Genomic DNA, 25,852 nt, shown 5'->3' with positions numbered 1-25,852 from the left:
CAGAAAAAAAAAAAAAAAAAACCTCACCGGATGGGGTTGCTAAAACATACGCACTTCTCCTTGGCCTGTCATTGTTGACTTTTCTTCCCCCTGAAATTTTGCTCCTCCTCAGTCATCTTCTGATGATTTTTTTAAAGATGATAATGGAAGGTTAGTTCATATTTATTCTCCATTAGATTCTTTATCTGATCATCCTGGCTTGACATGAGTTCCTCCTCTCTGAACTCCTGTAGGACTTAATTTATGTTACTCTGATGAAATGTCATCTACTGCCTTGGCCTATTATTTGTCTATATATCATAAATTTCCTCTTCCTTGATGTCAGTTTTTCTTGCAAAGTAACTGAAAGGTGGCATGTTCATGTATTTTTAACACTGAACCCTTTTGTTTGGAATATGTTAAACAAGTCAGGAAATTCTATTACTGAGGATTTAAAGTATGTAGCGGTGGTTCTCAGACTCTTTAGTCTCAGGATTCCCTTAAAGTTTAAAAATTATTGAGTATTCCCAAATAACTTTCATCTTTGTGAGTATTGTCTGTCGATATTTAATGTTTTAAAAATCACTGAGTACAAAAAAATGATAAAAAATGTTCTTGGCTGGGTGCGGTGGCTCACGCCTATAATCCCAGCACTTTGGGAGGCCGAAGTGGGGGGATCGCTTGAGCTCAGGAATTTGAGACCAGCCTGGGCAACATGGTGAAACCCCATCTCTACCAAAAATACAAAAAAGTTAGCCAGGCGTGGTCGCACACTCCTCTGGTACCCCCTACTTGGGAGGCTGAGGTGGGAAGATTGCCTGAGCCTGGGAGGCAGAGGTTGCAGTGAGCCGAGATCATGCCACTGCACTCCAGCCTGGGGGACGAAGTGAGACTCTGTCTAAAAAAAAAAAAAAAAAAGTTCAGCCTGGGTAACATAGTGAGACTACATCTCTTCAAAAAATTAAAAAATTAGCCAACCATGGTGGCACATCCCTGTAGTCCCAGCTACTAGGGAGGCTGACAGCAGGATTGCCTGAGCCTAGGAGGTTGAGGCTGCACTGAGCTGTGATCATGGCAGTGCACTTCAGCATGGGTGACAGAGTGAGACCCTGTCTCAAAAATCACAGTAACCCACAAGCACGCATACTGTTAACTGGGAGAATAATCGTGGTCACCTCATCATGTTATGTAACCTCTAGAAAACTGCTGGACGCTCATAAGAGAATGAGAGTGAACAAGGCAAATAATGTCTTAGAATTATTGTGAAAATAGTTCTAAACTCGTGGACCCCCTGGACTACACTTTGAGAACTGCTGGTATATAGATAAGAGTTTTTGTGTGACTTTTATATTCTTCTGGTAACAATGTAAGGATGCAAACATTAAAAACGTCTATTTTCAAAATGCACTCAACAGTTTTCTTTAAAAAACAGCTAGTTTCTAGCCTTTGATAATATTAATGGCAGAAACCACAATTTTGCATCAACCGAAATAGATGTTTATCTTGGAAGGGCAGCTGTTTGTCTATTTGGAGTATCTGCTAGGTGCCATGCTACTTACATTTGCCATCCCAGGAAAGGTCACCAAACTGAGAACAGCAACATTTTTGTAGAAGAAAAATACATAACTGCTCTTTAAGTTCTAAAACAGATGATAACTGGAAAACTTCTTCATGGTGCACGTTTCAGAGTTTCTCACTGTCTCATTGTCAAGTTTAGTTATGATCCTATTTAAAATATCCTATTACGGGCTTGCTTTGGCAGCACATATACTAAAATTGGAACGATAAAGAGAAGATTAGGATGACACACAAATTTATGAAGTGTTCCATAAAAAAATCTTTTTAACATCCAATTTTTACGAAAGTAACCATATTGATGTCATCTGTACTGCATGAACCGTTCTACATTAGGACGTGAATGAGTGAGTGGCAGTACCACACGCTCCACGCTGTGGAATTTTCACACTTCCTGAGGAGTCTTCCTGAACCTCATGTGCCACAGACATCTGACTCAGGGACTTAGGAGGCCAGTGTCCATGAAATTAAATACCAGAGAAGTTTATAAATAGGAGTTGTAGTATTTTTTTCCAATACCCTGCTGAATCACGTTGAGTGCCCTTCAAGGTATACATCCCCTCTGAGGGCAAATGACCTGGGCTGTTATAATGGCCTCTTATTGCTCTGTGCTTAGCCTTCTCCAGTCTGTTCTCCATATTGCTACACAAGCAGCCTTTCTAAAACAGATTTATGTCATTTCTCTATGTACGTGATTCCCCATTGCCAATGGGATAAATTTCAGGCTCCTTAGCATGGCTTATAATCCCTCTCCTGCCCTTCTGCTTCAGCTTCCCAGAGTCAGTTTAATTCAGGCAACACCTCTGAAGCTTTTCCCGAGCTTCCCAGACAGTTATTAATTGCCATAATCTCATAACATCTGTTCCTTGTTTATACCATAACTGCATGCATCACTCTGCTCCTTGAGGGCAGGCACCACTCCCTGTGTGCCCACTGCTTTACTCAGGTGTGTAATAATGGCTTTTGCTGGGACTGTTAAGATGGCATAGCTGCTAGCGTAGTTCTATTTACTTTGCAATAGTCCAGCATAGTTTTTCTAAAATATGTCTTTCCTTTCTAAAAAAATATATGAGGAGATAAACAATATGGAACTACTGCATAGGCCTAAAACATGTAAAGTTTCAGAAATAATAGCAAGGAAAGGTAACGTTTATGTTTTCTTTTTCTTTTCTTTTTTTCTTTTTTTTTTTGAGATGGGGCCTTGCTCTATTGCTTAGGCTGGAGTGCAAGGGATGCAATTATGGCTACTGCAGCCTTGACCTCCTGGGCTCAAGTCTTAGCCTCCTGAGTAGCTGGGATTACAGGTGCACACCACCATGCCCTGGTAATTTTTTTTTTCTTTTGTATTTTTTTGTAGAGATGGGGTTTTGCCGTGTTGCCCAGGCTGGTCTCAAACTCCTGAACTCAAATAATACACCCATTTTAGCCTCCCAAAGTGTTGGGATTACAGGCATAAGCCACCACACCAGGCCTCTTACCTACTTCTAAAGGGAGTACCTGGCCAGTGACAAAGTATTTTTCAGCTTTACTCTTCTGTTCTCTATTTTTAAAACCGTTGTAGATCATCTGATTTCTACTCAGGAAGTCACTGACTACTCATCTTGCAGGAGTCTGGATCCAATTAAAAGATAAATCACATGGTAACTTGACTAGATAAGGTTTAATATAAGGATTACTCAACTATTACAGAGAATTGGAGTAATGCAAGATTGGCTAATAAGAAGTAAAGAAATAAGCACATAGAAAGATAGTTAACATCATCAGCTTTCAGGGGAGTGCAGATCAAAACTACCATGAGATGCTACCTCACACTCTATGGTGGCTGGAATCAAAACAGCAGATAATAATAAGCAGTGGTTTGGGGCCAGGCATGGTGGCTTATGCTTGTAATCCTAGCACTTTGGAAGGAGGCTGAGATGGACAGATTGCCTGAGCTCGGGAATTCGAGACCAGCCTGGGCAACGTGGTGAAACCCCGTCTCTACTAAAATACAAAAACAAATCAGCCGGGTGTGGTGGCAGGTGTCTGTAATCCTAGCTACACGGGAGGCTGAGGCACGAGAATTGCTTGAACCTAGGAGGCTGAGGTTGCAGTGACCCGAGACCATGCCATTGCCCTCCAGCCTGGGCAACAAAGAGTAAGACTCTGTCTCAAAAAAAAAAAAAAAAAAAAAAAAAAAGAATAAGCAGTGGCTTGGGAGGCTGAGGTGGGCGGATTGCTTGAGGTCAGGAGTTCGAGACCAGCCTGGCCAACATGGTGAAACCCCGTCTCTACTAAAAATACAAAAATTAGCCAGGTGTGGTGGCATACGCCTGTAATCCCAGCTACTCTGGAGGGTGAGGCAGGAGAATCACTTGAAACCGAGAGGCGGAGATTTCAGTGAGCTGAGATCACGCCACCGCATTCCAGCCTGCGCGACAGAATAAGACTCTGTCTCAAAAAAAAAAAAAAAAAAAAAAAAAGAATAAACGATGGCTCACACCTATAATCCCACCACTTTGGGATTTGAGGTGGGAGGATTACTTGAGCCCAGGAGTTAGAGACCATCCTGTGCAACACAGTGAGACCCTATCTTTACAAAAAATAGGATCATTAGCCGGGCATGTAGTCCCAGCTACTCAGGAAGCTGAGGCAGGAAGATTGCTTGAGCCCAGGAGGTTGCAGCAGCACTGCGCCAAGGTCATACCGCTGCACTCCAACTTGGGCCACAGAGTGAGACCCTGTCTCGTAAAGAAAAAGAGAGTAAGTGTTAGAGCTGGCAATGTGGAGAAATTGGAGTGCTCTGCTGGTGGGAATGTAAAATGTATGGCCACTTTGGGGAACACGCTGTCATTTCTTCAAGCAGTTAAACGTAGAATTACCATACAACCAGGAGATTTCATTCTAGGTGTCCTAGTCCATTTTGTGTTACTATAACAGTAGCTGAGACTAGGTAATTTATAAAAAACAGATTTATTTCTTACAGTTTTGGAGGCTGGGTAGTCCAAGATCAAGGGGCTGGCATCTGGTGAGGGCCTCCTTGCTATATCATCTCATGGCAGGACCTGGAAGGGCAAGAGAGAGTGAGGGAGAGGGAGAAAGAGACTGAACTCACCACCTCAAGCCCTTTGATGATTGGCATTAATCCGTTCATGAGGGTGGAGCCCTCATGACCTAAATACATCTCATTAGGCTGCACCTCCCAGCACTGTTGTACTGGGGATTAAGTTTCCAACATACGCTTTTTTGGGGGACATATTCAAACCGCGGCTCTAGTTACATACCCAGTTCCACTCTTAGGTATATGCCCAAGAGTATGTCCATACAAAAATGTGTACATGAAGGTTCATAGCAGCATTATCCAGCCAAAAAGTAGAAACAACCCAAATGTCTTGCCAGCTGATGAATGGATAAATAAAATATGGTATATTCCTAGGATGAAATAGTATTCAGCAATAAAAAGCAATGAAGTACTGGGCCAGGCATAGTGGCTCATGCCTATAATTCTAGCACTTTGGGAGGCTGAAGCAGGAGGATCGCTTGAGGCCAGGAGCTCAAGACCAGCCTGGGAAACATGGTGAGACCCCTGTGTCTACAAAAGTAAAAAATTAGCCAGGCATGGTAGTACATGACTGTAGTTTCAGCTATTTGGGAGGCTGAGGTAGGAGGATCACTTGAGCCGCATAGTTGGAGGCTGCAGTGTGTCATGATCGTACCACTGCACTCTAGCCTGTACAACAGAGCAAGACCCTGTCTCTTAAAAAAAAAAAAAAAAGAAATGAAGTACTGATACACACTACAATATGCTTGAACCTTGAAAACCTTGTGCTCTGCATTGGTTCTCTGTGCCTATCTGGAAAAAAAGCATTATGCTAATTGAAGGAAGCCAATCAAAAAGGACCGTATATTGTATGATTCCATTTTGAAATGTCCAGAATAGGCAAACCCATAGAGATAGAAAGTAGATTAGGGCTGGGAGAATAGGGGATTTTGGGGAATAGGCAGTGACAGCTAAGGGGTACAGGGTACCTTTTTTAGGGTAATGAGAAAGTTATAAAATTATGATGTTCACACAACTTTGTGAACTCTGAATATACTAAAAGCCACTGAATTGTACACTTTGGGTGAATTGTGTAGTATGTGAAGGATATCTCAATAAAGCTGTGGAAAAGAGATAAGGAGAGCTCTAAAGAATATAGAAATAGCAGATATAAGGAGCAACCACCACCCTGGGCTGAGATACAGCACTGGACAAGGAGCTCTTTTCCTCCTCTACTGCCACTACCACCCCCGGCTGAGATCCAGACTTGATGTAGTGTCTCACTGGATGGCAGAGAAGTGACTGATGCTGCGTGGCAGAATTTGCCAGAAATCTGCCCTCTAGGGTGCTAAGGAAAGCTATTTACAGTTAGGTGTCTCAGCTGAGGTACTCTACTACAAAACTGCCCAAGAAGGCTCCCGGGGAAGGTTGCTGACTGTGGGACCCTGGAAAGCCATGGATGTTGCTGGGGCCTGCTGAGCAGAGCACACTGGGAGCTGGGAGCCAAACCCTTTTCTTTCTGCAGTGTTTCACAAGCACCCTCTACTGACAATGCTTGACTTCATTCCAGCTGGCAAAAGAAAAATATATCAAGGGCCCAAATTAACTTTGCAGGGTAGTCAGAAAGGATGAATTTGGAGTCGAGAGGCGAAATAAGTCTGTGACTGGCACAGTGGATAATTGGGATCTCAGCATACCCGTCCCTTTTTTATTTCCTTTTGAGATCTTCAGGTTATCCTTGCCACCTTGGCTATTGTGGTTTGGAGAAGCTTGGAAGCTGTATCTTTGGGCGAGCTTGCCCTCAGCCCCATTCCCTCTAATTATTTATTTTTTGATCTCTTTCTGTTCCATTTGCTTGGTTCCCTCTTTCAGACACCAGTTATGTTTGTGGTCGACCTCCTATGATTTCCATTGCTACATGTTTTTGCTTGATTTTTTGGGTTTGTTTTGAAAACCTTTTTTTTTTTTTTTTTTTTTTTTTGAGACAAAGTGTTGCTCTGTCACCCAAGCTGTCGTGCAGTGGCACAATCTCAGCTCACTGCAATCTCCGCCTTCCAGGTTCAAGTGATTCTCCTGCCTCAGCCTCCTTAGTAGCTGGGACTACAGGCATGCGCCCCCACGCCTGGCTAATTTTTGTATTTTTAGTAGAGACGGGGTTTCACTATGTCGGCCAGGCTGGTCTTGAACTCCTGACCTCATGATCCGCCTGCCTCGGCCTCCCAAAGTGCTGGGATTATAGGCGTGAGCCACCTTGCCCCCCGAAAATATTTTAATTTTAATTTTTTATTTTATTTATTTATTCTTGAGACAGGATCTGGCTCTGTCTTTCAGGCTGGAGTACAGTGATGCCATCATGGCTCACTGCAGCCTTGAACTCTTGGGCTAAAGCTGACCTCAGCCTCCTGAGTAGCTGGGACTACAAGCATGTGCCACCACACCTGGCTAATTTTTGAAAAATTGTTTTGTAAAGACAGGGTTTCACCATGTTGCCCAGGCTGGTCTTGAACTCCTGGGCTCAAACAGTTCTCCCCTACTGGCCTCCTGAAGTGTTGAGATTATAGGAATGAGCCACTGGACTGTTTTGGAAATCTTTTTAACTTTTTATTCTTTTTTCATTGTCTTGCTCTTTTTTTTTTTTTTTTTTTAAACCATTCTTGGCTTTCATGGCTCTTACTGTATTTTCAGCAATGTCTACTTTCTTCTGTCCCATTGAAGACTTTCATTTTTGTGATGGCGTTATTTTTCTTTGTTCACTTTTTTTCAGAGTGCTATTATAATTTTATTTTATTTTAAACATTTTGCTGTTTTCCTCTGAAATTTGCCTTTAGTCTCTGCCCCTAGCTCTCATTTTACAGAGCCATTCGGGGGTGGGTGGGACTGGAAGGATCTTTGTTAATGGTCTTTGTCAGTTCTGTGAGGGAATTTTTTCTGTTGTATGGTCTTCATCTGCCATGCTTCACCCTCCCCTTCCTGTACTAATTCCTTTCTTCCTCTTTTGTTTCAGTATTTTTGTGTAGATTCTGTACTGATTCCTTTTTATTATTATTCTACTATAACTTTTCTTGTTATTTAGAGAAGCAGTATGATATATGACTGAAGCCAGATCATCTGGATTTGAATCTTGGCTCTGCCACTTATCAGCACTGTGATTTTGGACAAAATCTTTAGCTCTTTGTGCCTCAGTTTCTTCTCTGTAAAATGGGAATAAGTTCCAGAGTTATTAAGAACCTTCGGTTAGTTAATTCCTAGAAAACTTAGAACTGTGGCTGATCCACAGTAAATGCTGTATGAATATTATCAATATTAATTATTTTGTCCCTAACAGTGACTTGTAATTAGGAAGTGCACAATGCTTCTGAATATAATGATTTCATAGATTGCTTGTTAATTAACTACTTAAATCTCCTTGGTCATGCATATTGTCTAAATAGCAGGGGTGCATTCAGCAAAAACATTTCCAAAAAATTCATAAGCTTTTTCAGTAAATGGTTTGGAAAGCTGGGTAATAAATACTATGTAATAATTTCTAATTATCTTGGCAAAAAAATATTTACAGGAGACATGCGCTGGAAATACTCTGTGGTTTTTTGCTCTGCATGATTTTGTCATAATTTAGTTCATATCCATTATGGCTGATATTTGAAGATCATCAGAATTCTGACATTTTAGACTAACCTAAAAATTATTGTATGTATAGCTCAGAAAATAATCATACTGTGGGATGTTTTAGGAACAGCAAGTTTGGTGTAGTTTGTTTTGGTGAGTTCAGATTTTTATACAATTTTCCTTTTTTGTTGTTGTTGTTTTTTTTTTTTGAGATGGAGTCTCGCTCTGTCGTCCAGGCTGGAGTGCAGTGATGTGATCTCGGCTCACTGCAAGTTCCACCTCTCAGGTTCACACCATTCTCCTGCCTCAGCCTCCCGAGTAGCTGGGACTACAGGTGCCTGCCACCACGCCCAGCTAATTTTTTGTATTTTTTAGTAGAGATGGGGTTTCACCATGTTAGCCGGGATAGTCTCTATGTCCTGACCTCGTGATCTGCCCACCTCAGCCTCCCAAAGTGCTGAGATTACAGGCGTGAGCCACTGTGCCCGGCCTACAGTGTTCCTTTTATGGCTAATTAAGATAATCTAGTTTTCTATACCTTGTGTATTTCTTTTTTTTTTTGAGCCGGAGTTTCGTGCTCTTGTTGCCCAGACTGGAGTGCAATGGCTGAATCTCAGCTCACTACAACCTCTGTCTCCTGGGTTCAAGCAGTTCTCCTGCCTCAGCCTCCCTAGTAGCTGGGATTACAGGCATGCACCGCCACACCCAGCTAATTTTGTGTTTTTAGTAGAGACAGGGTTTCTCTGTGTTGGTCAGGCTGGTCTCGAACTCCCAACCTCAGGTGATCCGCCTGCCTCAGCCTCCCCAAGTGCTGAGATTACAGGCATGAGCCACTGTGCCTGGCTCTTTTTTTCTTTTCTTTTGAGATGGAGTTTTGCTCTTGTCCAGGCTGGAGTGCAATGGTGTGACCTCGGCTCACTGCCACCTTTGCCTCTTGAATTCAAGCGATTCTCCTGCCTCAGCCTCCCGAGTAGCTGAGATTACAGGCATGTGCCACCGTGCCTGACCAATTTTGTATTTTTAGTAGAAACAGGGTTTCACTATGTTGGTCAGGCTGGTCTTGAACTCCTGACCTAAGGTGATCTGCCTGCCTTGGCCTACCAAAGTGTTGGGCTTACAGGCATGAGCCACATGCCCGGCCCCCTTATGTATTTCTTTTCAAGCATACTGTAACTGATTGAATAATCAGTTAGTCAACAGACAGTTTTTGAGCACCTACCAGGGATAAAATGGTGAACAAAATAGACATGTTCCCTGCCTGGATCAGCCAGAATATAAATACCAAATTATTGTAAATACTTATAAAATTATAAGTGCACAGTGTAATGGGATAGGGATATATAGGTGTGGTAGGAATATATGACAGGGAGACCTAACCTGAAGCCTGGAGACAGATCATGCTTCCCTACTGAATTAAGGTTTTAGCTGAGACTTAAAAGGTAAGTAAGGGTTGGCTAGATGAAGTGGTGGGATCAGGAGGGCTTCAGCCTGACATTGGGAGGTGAATAAAGCGGTGGGTCGGAAGGGCTTCAGCCTGACATGGGGAGGGCATGATAAGTTGAAAACACCGAGAGAAGCTCCATGTTGCAGGCTCATAAAGAGATGAGGTGGCAAGAGATGTGGAGGAGAGGTGGGAAGGGGCCAGATATCTAGGCTTTGTTTAAGGAGTCTGGGACTTTACCCTAAACATAATGGGAAATTTATGAAGTTTAAGCCTGGGAATGAAATAATCCTGTCACATTGGCTGCTGTGTGGAGAACTAATTGGGCAGGGGCAAGTAGGAGGATTACTAGGCTATTGTAGTAGTCCATACAAAAGGTTATGGTGACTCGAATTAGGATGGTGGCAGTGAAGAGGGAGGGATGTGTAGCTTCAGCAAGTATTTGGGAGATAAAATTTGTAGGACTTGATTGATTATATGTGCAGGATGAGAGTGAGGAGGAGTCTAGTGTCAAGGCTAATTTCCAGGTTTCTTGTAGAAGCATCTGTGAAAGGGTTGACTTTGATTGAGACAGTAAATGCCAGAGGAAGAGGAAGTTCCTCAGGGTGAAACATCTAGATGATGAGGTATAGCAAGAAGTTAACATACTTGGACTTGGAACTCAGAAGGGTATCTAGACTGAATATGTAACTTTTGGGATAGTGACATAGTTTGGATATTTGTTCTCTCCAAATTTAATGTTGAAATTTGATCCCCAGTGTTGGAGGTGGAGCCTAGTAGGAGGTCTTTGGGTCATGGGGGCAGATCCCTCATGAACTGCTTGGTACAGTCCCTGCATAATGAGTGACTTCTCCCTCAGAGCTGGTTATTTAAAAGAGGGTGGCAACCCTTCCCTCTCTCTCTTCCCTCCTTTTCTTTGAGAGAGAGTCTCGTTCTATAGCCCAGGCTGGAGAGCAGTGGCGTGATCTGGGCTCACTGTAACCTCTGCCTCCCAGATTCAAGCGATTCTCCTGCCTCAGCCTCCTGAGTAGCTGGAATTATAGGCACGCACCACCACACCCGGCTAAGTTTTGTATTTTTAGTAGAGACGGGGTTTCACCATGTTGGCCGGTCTGGTCTCAAACTCCTGACCTCAGGTGATCCACCCGCCTCCGCCTCCCAAAGTGCTGGGATTACAGGCATGAGCCACCGTGCCTGACCTCTCCTCTCCTGGCATATGATGTCTGCTCCCCTTCCCCTTCTGCCATGCATGAAAGCACCCTGAAGCTCTCATCAGAAGTAGATGCTGGTGCCTTGCTTCTTATACAGCCTACAGAGCTGTGAGCCAAATAAACTCTTTTCTTTAGAATAATTACCCAATCTCAGGTATTTCTTTTTTCTTTTTTTATATACCAGTCTCAGGTATTTCTTTTTCCTTTTTTTTTTAGACAGAGTCTCACTTTGTTGCCCAGGCTGGAGTGCAGGGGCATGATCTCAGCTCACTGCAACTTCTGCCTCCTGGGTTCAAGTGATTCTCCTGCCTCAGCTTCCCGAGTATTTGGGTTTACAGGCACACATCACCATGCCTGGCTAATTTTTGTATTTTGAGTAGATGGGGTTTCGCCATGTTGGCCAGGCTGGTCTTGAACTCCTGACCTCAGGTGATCTGCCTGCCTCAGCCTCCCAAAGTGCTGGAATTACAGGCATGAGCCACTGTGCCCAGCCTCAGGTATTTCTTTATAGCAAAGCAAATGGACTAAGAGTCAGCATAATGCTGGTAAATGAAGTCACAGAAGAGAGTGGCATTGCTTTGGGGATATCTGCAGAATGAGAATGTAAGAAAGCCTAAGATAGCACCCTGAGCTGCTCTCTATATTTAAAATTGTTGTGTGTGTATGTATATATATGTATGCATATATATATATATATATATATGCATTCAAATTATACCTTTAGAATGTATTACTTTTTGGAATATGTACAAATTATATTGTGTCTAGAGTTGGGGAATATTATTGGAAATATATTTTATTTATTTACTTTTTGAGATAGGGTCTCACTCTGTTTCCCAGTCTGGATTGCAGTGGCGCAATCTCAGCTCACTGCAATGTCTGCCTCCCAGGCTCAAGTGATCCTTCTGCTTCAGCCCCATGAGTAGCTGAGACTGCGGGCCCTCACCACTATACCTGGTTATTTTCTTTTTCTTTTTTTTTTTTGTAGAGATGGGGTTTCGCCATGTTGCCCAGGCTGGTCTCAAACTCCTGAGCTCACGCCATCTGCCTTCCTCAGCCTCCCAAAGTGCTGGGATTACAGGCTATTTTATTTTTAAACAAACTCTTCCTGCGTGTTACTATATTTGAGGCACTATGCTGATAAATGCTAGTGATTTAACAGACCTAAGTTATAGGTTCTTGTTTCAGATTGTATGCTCATTATCTGCAGAGACAGAAAAAGAGGCAAGATGTTTTCTAAATGCTATGATAGAGGTGAGCATGGGATGTTATGGAGCACAGTCATAGTGTAGGGCTGTGATTAAGGAAAGCTTCCTGAAGGAGCTAACACTTGAACACAGTCCTGAAAGTTGAGTGGCAAAGAAGGCAGAGAAAGACTCTTACCACCTCTCACAGTTTCAGGGGCTGTATAAAGGTCAAATTGCTGGAGGACTGTAAAGTGTCCAGTGGATTTGGCACTTAAGAGGTCAGTGGTAAACTGACCCACAGTGACAGGTGGGATTAGAAGCCAGATTAGATCACAGAGTTGAAGAATGAATGAGAAGATAGAAGTCCTATAAGGTGGGGCTTGCGTTTCTGTGTTTCAGTGTCCTCGATGCCTTGTGTAATCCCTAGCTCATAGTGTTTGTCCTGTTAGCTTTGGATGGAAGAGAGCCACTTCCCTCTCTGGGATAAGATGCGCATATGTGGAGAAGATGAGTCCAGATCGCTGTGCTCCATCTGCCTTCTAGAGGGAGCATCTGCAACTCTTTACCTGCATGCTTTTTTTTTTTTTTTTTGAGATGGAGTTTCACTTTTGTTGCTCAGGCTGCAGTGCAGTGGCGCAAACTTGGTTCACTACAACCTCCACCTGCCAGGTTCAAGCTATTCTCCTGCCTCAGCCTCCCAAGTAGCTGGGATTATAGGCATGCGCCACCATGCCCAGCTAATTTTGTATTTTTAGTGGAGACAGGGATTTACCATGTTGGTCAGACTGGTCTTGAACTCCTGACCTCAGGTGATCCACCCACCTCGGCCTCTCAAAGTGCTGGGATTACAGGCATGAGCCACTGAGCCTGGCCTGCATGCTTTTTTCTGACCATGCAGGGAGGCCAAATGCAGTCCCACAGCCAGAATTCTCTGTCTTAATCTACTTCTAGCATTTTTATTTTTTATTTATCTTTTTCTCTCATGGTTGAGTGCCTGATACTCTTTTTAATTTAATTAATTAATTAATTTTTTTGAGACAGGGTCTCACTCTGTCACCCAGGCTGGAGTGTAGTGGCATGGTCTCGGTTCACTGCAGCCTCCACTTCCCAATCTTAAGTGATCCTCCCACCTCAGCCTCCTGAGTTGCTGGGACTACAGGCACGCACCACCATGCCTAGCTAATTTTTGTATTTTTTGTAGAGACAGGGTTTTGCCATGTTGCCCAGGCTAGTCTGGAACTCCTAGGGTCAAGTGATGTGCCTGCCTTGGCTTCCCAAAGTGCTGGGATTACAGGCGTGAGCCATCGCACCCGGCTTCATATTTTATTTTTCTCATTCAGTACTATACCAAAAGCATTTCTCTATATCATTAATTTTTTTTTTTTAGTTTATACAACCATTTTAAGTGGCTGCATAAACTCTCATTTAGATGTTTATTTGAACATTTAGTTTAAAATTATTTTCCCTTTTTAACTTTTCATTTTGAAATAATTTCTCATTTACAAAAGAGTTGTAGAAATATTACAAAGAACTCCCATATATCCTCTTCAGCTAGCTTATTGTGATATCAGATTTCTCAATTGCAAAGTTACTCTGTTCCTCTCTCTTAATAGTAAATAGTGAGGAAATAGTTTAAAACTATTTTATATCTTATTTCTTATTTATTTATTTATGAGAGACAGGGTCTTGCTGTGTCACTCAGGCTGGAGTGCAGTGGCATGATTTTAGCTCATTGCAGCCTCTAACTCTTGGGCTCAAGCAATCCTCCCTCCTCAGCCTCCCAAATAGCTGGGACTACAGGCACATGCCACTACGCCCAGCTAATCTTAACATTTTTTGTAGAGATGGAATTGTCCTGTGTTGCCCAGGCTGGGCAACTCGTGGCCTCATGTGATCCTCCTACCTTGGCCTCTCAAAGTGCTAGTATTACAGGCATGGGCTACTGTGCCTGGCCTATATTCCATTTCTTTTTCTTTTCTTGAGACAGAGTCTTGTTCTTTTGTCTAGGCTGGAGTGCAGTGGCAAGATCTTGGCTCACTGCATCCTCCGCCTCCTGAGTTCAAGCAGTTCTCCTGCCTCAGACACCCAAGTAGCTGAGATTACAGGTACATGCCACCATGCCTGGCTAATTTTTGTATTTTTAGTAGAGACAGGGTTTCCGCATGTTGGTCAGGCTGGTCTCAAACTCCTGACCTCAAGTGATCCACCCACCTCAGCCTCCCAAAGTGCCGGGATTACAAGCCTGAGCCACTGTGTCCGGCCTTGTATCCCATTTCTTGTAAAACTTGTAGGCATTACTTTTAGCATCCATTTATGTTTTTTATGTGAATTATTACTATAATGGTTCCTAAATGGTGATTTTTTAATTACATTATTCCTTCTACTTTCATCAGCTGTCATTTCACTCTGAGAGCTTTCTCCCCTCTTCGTTTATTAGATTCTTATTTAATGGATTATAATCTGTTATTATTAGTCTTTATCTTGATGCTGAATTGCTCCAAATCTTACCAGTAGGAGCTCCTAGGCTGGTTCCTTTTTCCTTTTGACCTATCCTCACTCTGTTTTCCCACTTTCAGGCACAGGTGGCCCAGACTTACCTCACGCCTTCTCTGCCCCAGCCTCGGAGTCAGCCATTCTTCCAAGAAGACCTGCTTCCTTTTTTTTTTTTTTTAAACAATTGTTTATTGAACTCCTGCTATATGCTATAAGATGATGAGCAAAACCAGATACAATTTCAGACCTGGAAGGAGAAAAGGGAGGTCGATATTAATCAAGTAATAACATTAATGGGGCATTTCTCAAGTGAGAGAAGTGCACTAAGGAAAGAAATGTGATTATATGATAGCGTAATAAAAGATCCTTGACTGGGGAGGGGCAGCATACCAGTAATTAACTGATCTGAAAAATCAGTAGAAATTAACTTGGTAAAAGTGGAAGTGGATGGCCGAGTGGGACCAGCATTCAGAAGGCAGGTGCCTGCAGAGAAAGTCATCAGTTTTAACAAGAAATGCTGTATCAGAGATGAAACTAAACTTACCATTATCTTTTCTTCTTGCTTCGGATATAGCTTTGAAAAATCGTTTATGGGCCGGGCGCGGTGGCTCACGACTGTAATCCCAGCACTTTGGGAGGCCGAGGCGGGCGGATCACGAGGTCAGGAGATCGAGACTATCCTGGCTAACACGGTGAAACCCCGTCTCTACTAAAAATACAAAAAATTAGCCGGGCATGGTGGCGGGCGCCTGTAGTCCCAGCTACTCAGGAGGCTGAGGCAGGAGAATGGCGTGAACCCGGGAGGCGGAGCTTGCAGTGAGCCTGGGCGACAGAGTGAGACTCCGTCTCAAAAAAAAAAAAAAAAGAAAAATCGTTTATGCTGTCTTTAGCCTCATCCCTTCCCCAAACTTCACATTGTTCTGGGTTTTAGGTGTCTCAAATTTTTTTTTTTTTTTTTCCTCCCCAAAGACCTATGACTTCTCTTGAATATTAAGTGCATTTTTCTATCTGTGTCCTAAACCTTTTTTTAAAAAAATAATTTCAACTTTTATTTTCAATTCAGTGAGTACGTGTTCAGGTTTGTTACATGGGTATTGTGTGATGCTGAGGTTTGGAGTATGATTGATCCTGTCACTTATGTACTGAGCATAGTAATCAACAGTTCATTTTTCAACCCTTGCACCTTTACCCCTCATCCCCGTCTAGTAGTCTTCAGTATCTGTTATTGCCATCTGTGTGTCCGTAAGTACCCAGTGTTTAGCTGCCACTTACAAGTAAGAACATGTGGTATTTGGTTTTCTGTTCCTGTGTTAATTTGCTTAGGATGATGGCCTCCAGCAGCATCTATATTGCTGCAAAGACCTGAATTCATTCTTTTTTATGGCTGCACCCCGCTTCTTGTTAGTGGAGAATAGTGTTTCAAAACCAAGATCTACGGAGGTTGTGGTGAGCTGAAATCACACCATTGCACTCCAGCCTGGGCAATAAGAGCAAAACTCCGTCTTGGCAAACAAAAACAAAAACAAAACACCACCAAAATCTAGGTACTAGATATGCTTCATGCTGTTGGGATATGACCACTGCCAGGCTCTTTCTGTGGGCAGAGCTAAAGAATATATGTAGGGGTGTTGGGCACAGTGGCTCACGCCTGTAATCCTAGCACTTTGGGAGGCCAAGGCATGAGAATCATTTGAGTCTAGGAGTTTGAGACCAGCCTGGGCCACATAGCAAGACCCTGTCTCTACAAAAAGTTAAAAAAATTTTAGTAGCTGGGTGTGGTGACATGTGCCTATGGTCCTACCTACTTGGGAAGCTGAAATGGGAGGGTCACTTGAGCCCAGGAGGTCGAGGCTGCAGTGAGGTATGATCACGCCACTGCACTCTGGTCTGAACGACAGAAACTCTGTTTCAAAAAAAAATTATATGTGTGTATACACACAAATGTACACACACTATCCACACTATATTTATTTTTATATCTTTGTATATATAAACACACACATATATACACATATGTATACACACATATGTACATGTATATATACATACACACACATATATATATTTCTGTATTATTATTATTTTTGAGACAGGGTCTCTCTTTATTGCCCAGGCTGGAGTGCAGTTGCGTGATCTCAGCTCACTGCAGCCTTCACTTCCTAGGCTCAAGCGCTCTTCCCACCTCAGACTCCTCAGTAACTAGGACTACAGGCACGTGCCATCATGCCCAGCTAATTTTTAAATTTTTTGTAGAGACAATTTTTTTTCTTTTTTTTTTTTTTTTGAGGTAGAGTCGCACTCTGTCATCCAGGCTGGAGTGCAGTGCCATGATCTTGGCTCACTGCAACCTCTACCTCCCCAGTTCAAGCGATTCTCCTGCCTCAGCCTCCCAAGTAGCTGGGATTACAAGTGTCCACCACCACCATGCCCAGCTGTAGACAATTTTTTGTAGAGAATATATTGCCCAGGCTGGTCTCAAACTCTCGGGCTCAAGTGATCCTTATGCCTTGGCCTCCCAAAGTACTGAGATTACAGATGGGAGCCACGATGCCTGGTTATATATTAAAAACCATTTTTTCCACTGAATACCTCCAATTTCAATACAAGTCAAAAGATTAATTCCAGTTTTCCCTTTCCATATTTGTAACTTTCTTCTCCATCATTGGGAAATCTTGTTCCCATTAGCTTCAATACATTTACTTATCTGGTCAATCCCAAATCACCTGTGGCCACACCCTAGACCCCTTGCATGGACTAATGCCCCTCTCTCCCCTTTCACCCCAGGCATGTGTGACTCCCTAAATCTAAGGTTTTTAGATTAAATTATTTAGAAAGGAAGGGATAGAGGGACCTCATTTCTTTTATGGATGCATGGTACCTATTTTATGTATGTACTGTAGTTGATTCAACCCCTGTTGAAGGACATTTGGAGTACATTGAGTCTTATTCTGTTATGTTACAAATAGTGCTACAGTAAGTGGCCATTCACATAAGACTTTTTGTATTTTTGTCAGTGTTATCTTTGGGATAGTTTCTTAGAAGTGAGACTATTGGGTTAAAGGGTTGAAAAGCATGTGTAATTTTGTTAGATATTTTCAAATCCCTTCCATGACCAGTAATGTATGAAAGAGCCTGTTTTTACCCCACAGCCTCACTTCTAGAATGTGTCAGACTTTTGTCCTAGTGGTGAGTTTGAAATTACATCTCTTACAGGATCTTGGGATATTGTTCTCCTTGTCTTGGAGGCTTTGGCTTCTTTTAAGCTCTTTTTTGCTCTTGTGTATGTTGTCTACTTTTGGAAATCAGTTTCTTCCTTGGGATTTGTTCTACTCTTGTCATTTGAAGATTGTTTTCCCTAATGGAAAAGACTGAAATAAAACAGATGATTCCTTCAGCCTTCTCACGGTCATATTTGTTGAAAGAATGGGTACATCTGTTGACTCACTGACTATTGTGTGTCTGCCAGAGCCTTGGGCTGTGGTCAGTGTGTGGCTGTGGCAATTCAGCATCACATCTCTTGCATTCAGCACAGAAAGAAGAAGAGGGGTGGTGCCAGCCACTTCTGCCCCTTTCTAAAAGAAAATAAAATTCTTTTTAAGAACCACTTGCCTTTTGTGCGTAGACTACTTACAACTTAAATTTTTAGTTGTTTTCAGTGGGAAGTTTGGACAAGATATATAGTTCTTTGTGTAGTTAGAAATACAAGTTTCTGATTTCTTTTTCTTTTCTTTTTTTTTCAGACAGAGTCTTGCTCTGTTGCCCAGGCTGGGGTGTAGTGGTGTGATAATGGCTCACTGTAACCTCAAACTTTATGGGCTCAAGCGATCCTCCTACCTCAGCCTCCCAAAGAGCTAGGACTACAGGCCCATGCCACCATGCCTGGCTGATTTTTTAAAATTTTTTCTGGAGACAGGATCTTACTATGTTACACAGGCTGGTCTCAAATTCCTGGCCTCTCAAAGTGCTAGGATTACAGGCATGAACCACCATGCCTAGCTATCAAGTCTCTGATTTCTATTTCACTTAAAACTTTTTGTATTTACTTTTACAAGTACAAACATTAAAAATAAATATATGGATAAATAAATACCTTGTCAAAGTATTCCATCTGAACCCACTTTTCAGAGATAATTATTGTGAGTAGTTTGGTGCATATTCTTTTATGTATGTACTTGATACTTAGTCTTAATTTTTTTTTCTTTGAGATAGTATCTCACTCCGTCACCCAGGCTGGAGTACAGTGGTGCAACCTTGGCTTACTTCAGCCTCAACCTCCTGGGCTCAAGAAATTCTCCTACCTTAGCCTCCCAATTAGTTGGGGCTACAGGCACATACTACCATGCCTGACTAATTTATTTGTTTATTTATTTATTTTTATTATTGAGACGGAGTCTCACTCTGTCGCCCAGGCTTGGAGTGCAATGGCACAATTTCGGCTCACTGCAACCTCCACCTCCTGGGTTCAAGCGATTTTCCTGCCTCAGCATTCCAAGTAGCTGGGACTACAGGTGCGTGCCACCATGCCCAGCTACTTTTTTGTATTTTTAGTAGAGACAGGGTTTCACCGTGTTAGCCAGGATGGTCTTGATCTCCTGACCTCGTGATCCACCTGCCTCGAACTCCCAAAGTGCTGGGATTACAGGCATGAGCCACCACGCCCGGCCCTGACTAATTAAAAAAAATTTTTTTTTTTTTTGTAGAGACAGGGTCCTACTGTGTTGCCCAGGTTGGTTTCGAATTCCTAGGCTCAAGTGATCCACCAGCCTCAGCCTCCCAAATTGCTGGGATTACAGGTATGAGTCATGGTGCCCGGCCCTTAATCTTAATTTTTAAATATTATTGTCATCTTCGTTTGTTGTTGCCAGTATGGGGCCATATGTATACATACTATTCGACAGCTAGATTTTTTTCACTTAGCAGTATGTTTAGACACACTTCCCTGTTAGTACATGCAGATATGGCTCATTCTTTCCAGCTGGTACATTATATTCTACACTGTTATTCTCCTGCCCTCGCAGATCCTTTATTCACCTTCGTTTCTTCTGTGTACTGGCAGCTGGTCTCTGTTAACCTGCATCATCTGGGCTTCCTCGCCTCTGGCTTCCAGCTGGGATCAGCTGATAAAAGGCACTGCCAGGAGACCTGAGGGCCAATGTTGGGAGGAGTCAGACTATGTTTTATCCCCATTGTCCCTTGCCATGGTTCTAGTAGCAGCTGTGCTCGTTGTCTGTGATCACTGCTCTTTAGGGTGGCTTCTGTTCTCCAGCCAGCTCTTGCTGGGCTCCAGTGACACCCTTCTCTTCTTTTGCCCTTTTGGGTTGAAGGGTAGAAATAGCTTCCTGCTGTTGCTAGTCCCTGGATGCTTCACCATCCCTTGTTGATTCCTTTAAATGCTGCTCACACAGCTATAAAAAATCCTGCCATTAAATTTCCTTCAGTTTATTCCTTTGCATATGCCATCTCTTTCCTGCTAATACCTCAATTGATGTGACCAGGGAGACTTACCATAATTTAATTATTGGGTCCCTATTACTGGGCATTTAAACTGTTTCTAGTATCTTGCTGTTATACTCAGAGTTGCTAATGAACATTCATGTACATGTCCTTTTTAGTATTTGTTGGAGTATTGTTTGAGAAAAAAGTCATAGGAATAGAAAGACTAGGTTAAGGTACATGAATATTATAAATTTCAATAGATACTTCTAAATTGTTCCCAAAGGAGTCTACCAATTTACATTTCTACAATGTGTTTTTTTAATAGTAAAAAATTAATGGAGGCAGTACTTGTGACTTTATAAAAAATACTTTTTTTTTTTTTTTTTTTAAGAGACAGTATCTCTCTTTGTTGCCCAGGCTGACGTGCAGTAGCATGATCGTAGCTCAGTGCAGCCTCGAACTCCTGGGCTCAAGCAATCTTCCCGCCTCAGCCTCCCAAGTAGCAGGGACTACAGGTCCATGCCACCATGTCCAGCTAATCTTAAAATTTTTTGTAGAGATCAGGGCGGGGGGGGGGGTCTCATCTCATCATCTTGCCTAGGCTGGTTTCGAACTCCTAGGCTCACGCAGTCCTCCTGCTTCGGCCTCTTAGAGTGTTGGGATTATAGGTTTCAGCTGCCATGCTAGGCCTTATGACAAATAAATTTAATTCAGAAGTGTACAAAGGGAAAAGTAAAAGTCCTCCAAGTCTCACCTGCTTCTCATCATCCCATCCTATTCCCTACAGGTAAGCATGCTAACACCTGTATAGCCTGTCAGGCCTGTCTTCCATTTTTTTTTTTTTTTTTGGAGACAGAGTCTCGCTCTGTTACCCAGGCTGGAGTGCAGTGGTGTGATCTCTGCTCACTGCAAGCTCTTACTCCTGGGTTCAAGCCATTCTCCTGCCTCAGCCTTCCGAGTAGCTGGGATTACAGGCGCCCGCCACCACGCCCAGCTAATTTTTTGTATTTTTGGTAGAGATGGGGTTTCACCATGTTAGCCAGGATGGTCAGGATGGTCTCGATCGCCTGACCTCGTGATCTGCCCGCCTCGGCCTCCCAAAGTGCTGGGATTACAGGCGTGAGCCACCACGCCCAGCCCCTTTCTTCCATTTTTATATGTACATGCTTAGCATAAATTGAGTACATTTATATGTATAAAATAAACTCATTCGTATATGTGTGTTTATGTATCTCTTTCTGTTTGAGATAAGGTATTTCTAGACTCTGTTCTCTTCCATTGACCTAACTTGTTTTTTCCTCTGCCAGTACCTATCTACCTTAGTAATTATAGCCTTGAGTTGGTTCGATATCTGGCGAGGCAGATTCTCATCCCATTATTTTTCATTTTAAGAAATTTCTTGGCCCTTCTTGGGCATGAACTCTTCAGATTATCTTTAGATCCAAGTTCAGAAAATTCATGGATTTTGACTGGAATGAAACTGAATTTATAGAAAATTCACATTTCAGGAAAACTGATATATTTCCAGTGGAATCTTCTCACTTAAGAAACTCTCCGGGCGTGGTGGCTCATGCCTGTAATCCCAGCACTTTGGGAGGCCGAGGTGGGTGGATCACGAGGTCAGGAGTTTGACACCATCCTGGCCAACATGGTGAAACCCCATCTCTACTAAAAATACAAAAAATACAGCTGGGTGTGGTGGCACGTGTCTGTAATCTCAGCTACTCAAGAGGCTGAGGCGGAGAATTGCTTGAACCTGGGGAAGTGGAGTTTGCAGTGAGCCGAGATGGCGCCATTGCACTCCAGCCTGGGCAACAGAGGGAAACTCTGTTGCAGGGCGGGGAAAAAAAGAACCTCTTTTGTCTCTTTATTTACTCAGATATTTTATGTTCTTTGGTGAAAGTCTTGCCTATTTCTTACTAAGTTTATTTTTAGTTATTTTATAGATTTTGTTGCCATCATGAATGGAATTTTTTCACTTTACGTTTTCTTTTCTTCTCTTTCTTTTTTTTTTTTTTTGAGACAGGGTCTTGCTCTGTCACCCAGGCTGGGGTGCAGTGGCACGCTCACAACTCACTGCAGCCTCAGCCTCCTGAACTTAAGGAATCCTTCTGCCTCAGCCTCCTGAGTAGCTAGGACCACAGGTGCACACTACTAGGCCTGGCTAATTTTTTAATTTTTCTTTTTGTAGAGATAGGGTCTCATCATGTTGCCTAGGCTGGCCTCAAACTCCAGGGCTCAAGCAGTTCTCCTGCCTCAGCCTACCAAAGTTCTGGGATTATAGGCGTGAGCCACTGCACCCAGCCCACCTTACATTTTCCTTTTTTTTTTTTTTTTTTTTTTTTGAGACGGAGTCTCGCTCTGCCGCCCGGGCTGGAGTGCAGTGGCCGGATCTCAGCTCACTGCAAGCTCCGCCTCCCGGGTTTACGCCATTCTCCTGCCTCAGCCTCCCGAGTAGTTGGGACTACAGGCGCCCGCCACCGCGCCCGGCTAGTTTTTTGTATTTTTTAGTAGAGACGGGGTTTCACCATGTTAGCCAGGATGGTCTTGATCTCCTGACCTCGTGATCCGCCCGTCTCGGCCTCCCAAAGTGCTGGGATTACAGGCTTGAGCCACCGCGCCCGGCCTCCACCTTACATTTTCTAATTGGTTATTGCTGGTATGGTTTTTAAGAATGTGTTGATTTTTGTAAATTAATCTTATCATAATCACCTACTTTATTGAACTTCCCATTCTAATGATTTTTTAGTATATTCTCTTGGCTTTCCTAGGTGGACAATTATCTGTAAATTACAATGTTTTGTGACACCATTATTAATATTTATACGTCATTTTTTTCTCTTATGTCATTTCGTCGCTGGGATATCTGATTGGGCTTGGTTGGGGGCCTGACCCAGGGCAGTCTCCTTGGCCAGTGTTACATTTTACATTTAAGGTGTACCTGCTATACATCCTTTTACATCAAAGGGTGTATAGCGGGGTACAGTAGCAGGGTGGGTGAATTCCAGACAGACCTTGAGGATAGAAACAACAAGGCAATGTTCAATGAATAGAAAGTACAATGACTAGAGCATAGGGCACAAATGAGGTTGAGAGAAGCAAGAGATGGATTGGAGAGTAGGTTGAGGCTCCGTCAGAAGCCGCTAGGCTTTAAGGAGCAATTACTTTATTCAGAGGAGTTGAGAATTGAATGAAAGCTGTAAGCTGTATTAGGCAGAATGACCCTTTAAAGATATCCACACCCTAATCCCTGGAACCTATGAATTTGTTACTTGACGTGGCACAAGAGACTTCACAGATATAATTAAGGTTATGAGCCTTCAAATAGTGAGATTATCCTGGATTATTAAGGTGGGCCCACTATAATCACATGGGCCCCAAAAAGCAAAGAAGTTTCTCCAGCTGGAAGAGAAGCAAGATATGGTGGAGGGGGAATTTGGAGAGATTCAAAGAGTGAGAGAGCCTGAAGGGGACCACATGGAAAGCATGAAAAGGACTGTAGGCATGAAGGCTGACCCCTGGCGGATAACCAGCCAGGAAACGGGGGCTTGGCCCTACAGCTGCACGAACTGAATTCAGCCAACAGCCTGAGTGAACATAGAAGTGGATTCTTCTCCAGGGCCTCCAGAAAGGAACACAGCCCTACCAACACCTTGGTTTTGGCCTTGTGAGACTCTAAGCAAGGACCCAGCTGGGCCTCACCATACCCAGATTTTGGCCTTCAGAACTCTGAGATGATTTTGTGTTGTTCTAAACTGCTAAGTTTATGACACTTTGCCACAGCAGCAGTAGAGAACGAATGCAAAGGGGTTTAAGCAGGGATATTGTCAGATTTTGTGTTATTCAAAGACTTCTTGTGCCATGTGGAAATGGATTTGGAGAATGTAAATTTGGAGGCAGGGAAACGTGTCTGTGGGAATGCTGTGATAGCACAGTCTAGGGTAGTGATTATGGGAAGGGGATATGATTTGAAATATATCTGGGAGGCAAGAGTTGCCAGAACTAGTCAGGGACCGGATGTCAGTGGTTGGGGTGGGGAAGCAAGGATGACTGCTGCTTTCTAGCTTACGCGCTGGCTGATGATGAAGCTGTGTCTTGAGATGGGGATGAGCAGGTTGGAAGATGCCATGATATGAAAGTGATAACTCTTAAGTTGTTCTTCATTTGGAAATTCTCTCTATAGATACTTTATTTTAAGAGAGTATGTCAATAAGATGAGTGCTTTGTCTTTTAAGAACGAAACTTTTTCTTTTCTAGGTCATTTAAGAAATCGTAAATCATGTGAAGATGGGACTCTTGGTATTTGTGCGCAATCTGCTGCTAGCCCTCTGCCTCTTTCTGGTACTGGGATTTTTGTATTATTCTGCGTGGAAGCTACACTTACTCCAGTGGGAGGAGGACTCCAGTAAGTATAGTCACTCTAGCTCATCCCAGGAGAAGCCTGTTTCAGGTCAGTTACTGGTTTTTCGTGTGGCTGCAGTGCTCTCTTATTCTTCAGAGGTGGGCAATGAGAGTAAACTGAACATTTCTGGGACTTTGACTTAGACATTGCTGCCATTTTAGCTGGTATAGGCTGAGAACTTTGATGTTTTTTAAAAACTGCATGCCATGACACATCTCGTTCCTTTTACAAACTTGGTGAGAATGTGCTATTCTTCAATAAAAACCCAAACTATACTCATACTTCTAGTTCTTGAATGCTTTTGTTCTTTCTAATTGCTGTAGCATATTGCCACTCTTATTTTTCCATTTATTGCCTTAGGGATTAGTATTGGAGTTGGTTTCCATATGCCCTTAAAACATTCATCTTTATGTTGAATTTTCAACATAATGTTGTCTCTGTTTTGTTTTCCCTAAAGAAACTTTGTCTACTAAATCTTTGTAGCCCTTGCTGCTATTGAACTTGCACCTGGCTGCAATAATGGCTTATTTTCCCTACCCAGTAACTCTTAATTTTTTTCTTCTCTTTGTGCACTTTGTCTCATGTGTTACATAGTGCTTTCCACATAGCCTGAATCCCACTGATTTGGTTTCTGTTTACCTGACGTGGCCTGTGTTTTGGTTCTAGGCTTGCAGTTGAAGGGCTTACGTTGATCGGCACCCAGCCTTTGAACATTGTTTTCTTGGCTGTAGCTTGAAATATCACACAGTGACCATAGTGGTTTTCTTTTTGGTTATTTTGTCTGACTGTTACCTGAGCCTCGTGTGGGAGATAATATAAAATCAGAACAGAGTGGCCTGTTTTGATCTACAGTGATATGTCTTCTCTTAAAATTAGTTTTATTTTTACTGACATCTACCAGATACCAGTATAGAACTCACTTGAGAAGAGAGTCAGTCTCTAGGTATGAGGTGAAAGTGAGCTGCAGTGAGTTGGAAGAAGCAACAGGCAATTGGCCTGCTGTTGTTCTAAGACCCTAACATGGGAACTGTTACAGTGAAGTAGCTCATTTATTTCTCCCATGGCTCAAACTACTGAGGCAGTTTCAAGCCAGTTTTTAAAATATAGTGTTATATCCTTCATTTATTGTTTTATATAGGATGTTTAAGTACATTTTAAATGCTTAGCTTATAATTATCACTAATTACTTGTGTTTCAAAAGTTTACTTAAATTTCTCTGCACTGACTTATTTTTAAAACCAAGGAGACTACCCAGGATAAGGAGTGTTTATATCAGTGAAATGCAGAATTCTGTATTTAGAGGCATTCATTGTCTGTATTAGTAGTGGTGGATCCATCTGTATCAATATTGTAGATGGAAATGTGTGTGAAGAACAACGGTCTCCTTTTCTGCTAAGAGCTACTGACCTGTAGAAGACATAACCAAGGATCAGATAAGATTTTCTTAGATCAGTAGGGAATGGAATTTACTTTATGGAAGACTCATTGTGTGTCAGGCATTAA

General features: G+C 42.6%; 1 protein-coding gene and 1 pseudogene across 26 annotated transcripts in view; both read left to right on the top strand.

Annotated features, from left to right (window-relative positions):
• LOC105494891 (ST3 beta-galactoside alpha-2,3-sialyltransferase 3) overlaps positions 1 to 25,852 on the top strand; it is a 232,030-nt gene that overhangs the window by 7,684 nt on the left and 198,494 nt on the right. For 13 of the 26 annotated variants that reach the window (XR_011621909.1, XR_011621903.1, XR_011621917.1 and 10 more), the window contains exon 2: positions 24,205 to 24,352. Coding sequence is in view for 16 of the 26 variants with exons in the window: in XM_071094441.1 (XP_070950542.1) it covers positions 24,235 to 24,352 (118 nt within the window). In the remaining 10 variants the exon portion in view is untranslated. Of the gene's footprint in view, positions 1 to 24,204; positions 24,398 to 25,852 lie in introns of all 26 variants that reach the window. The other 13 variants (XR_011621901.1, XR_011621911.1, XR_011621904.1 and 10 more) reach the window with 1 other exon arrangement.
• Positions 1,730 to 1,823, top strand: LOC139360539 (U6 spliceosomal RNA; annotated as a pseudogene).

Source organism: Macaca nemestrina, chromosome 1, assembly GCF_043159975.1.
Source record: "Macaca nemestrina isolate mMacNem1 chromosome 1, mMacNem.hap1, whole genome shotgun sequence".
In the NCBI taxonomy this organism is placed as follows: Eukaryota; Metazoa; Chordata; class Mammalia; order Primates; family Cercopithecidae; genus Macaca; species Macaca nemestrina.
This window is presented reverse-complemented; position numbering and strand designations above follow the sequence as displayed.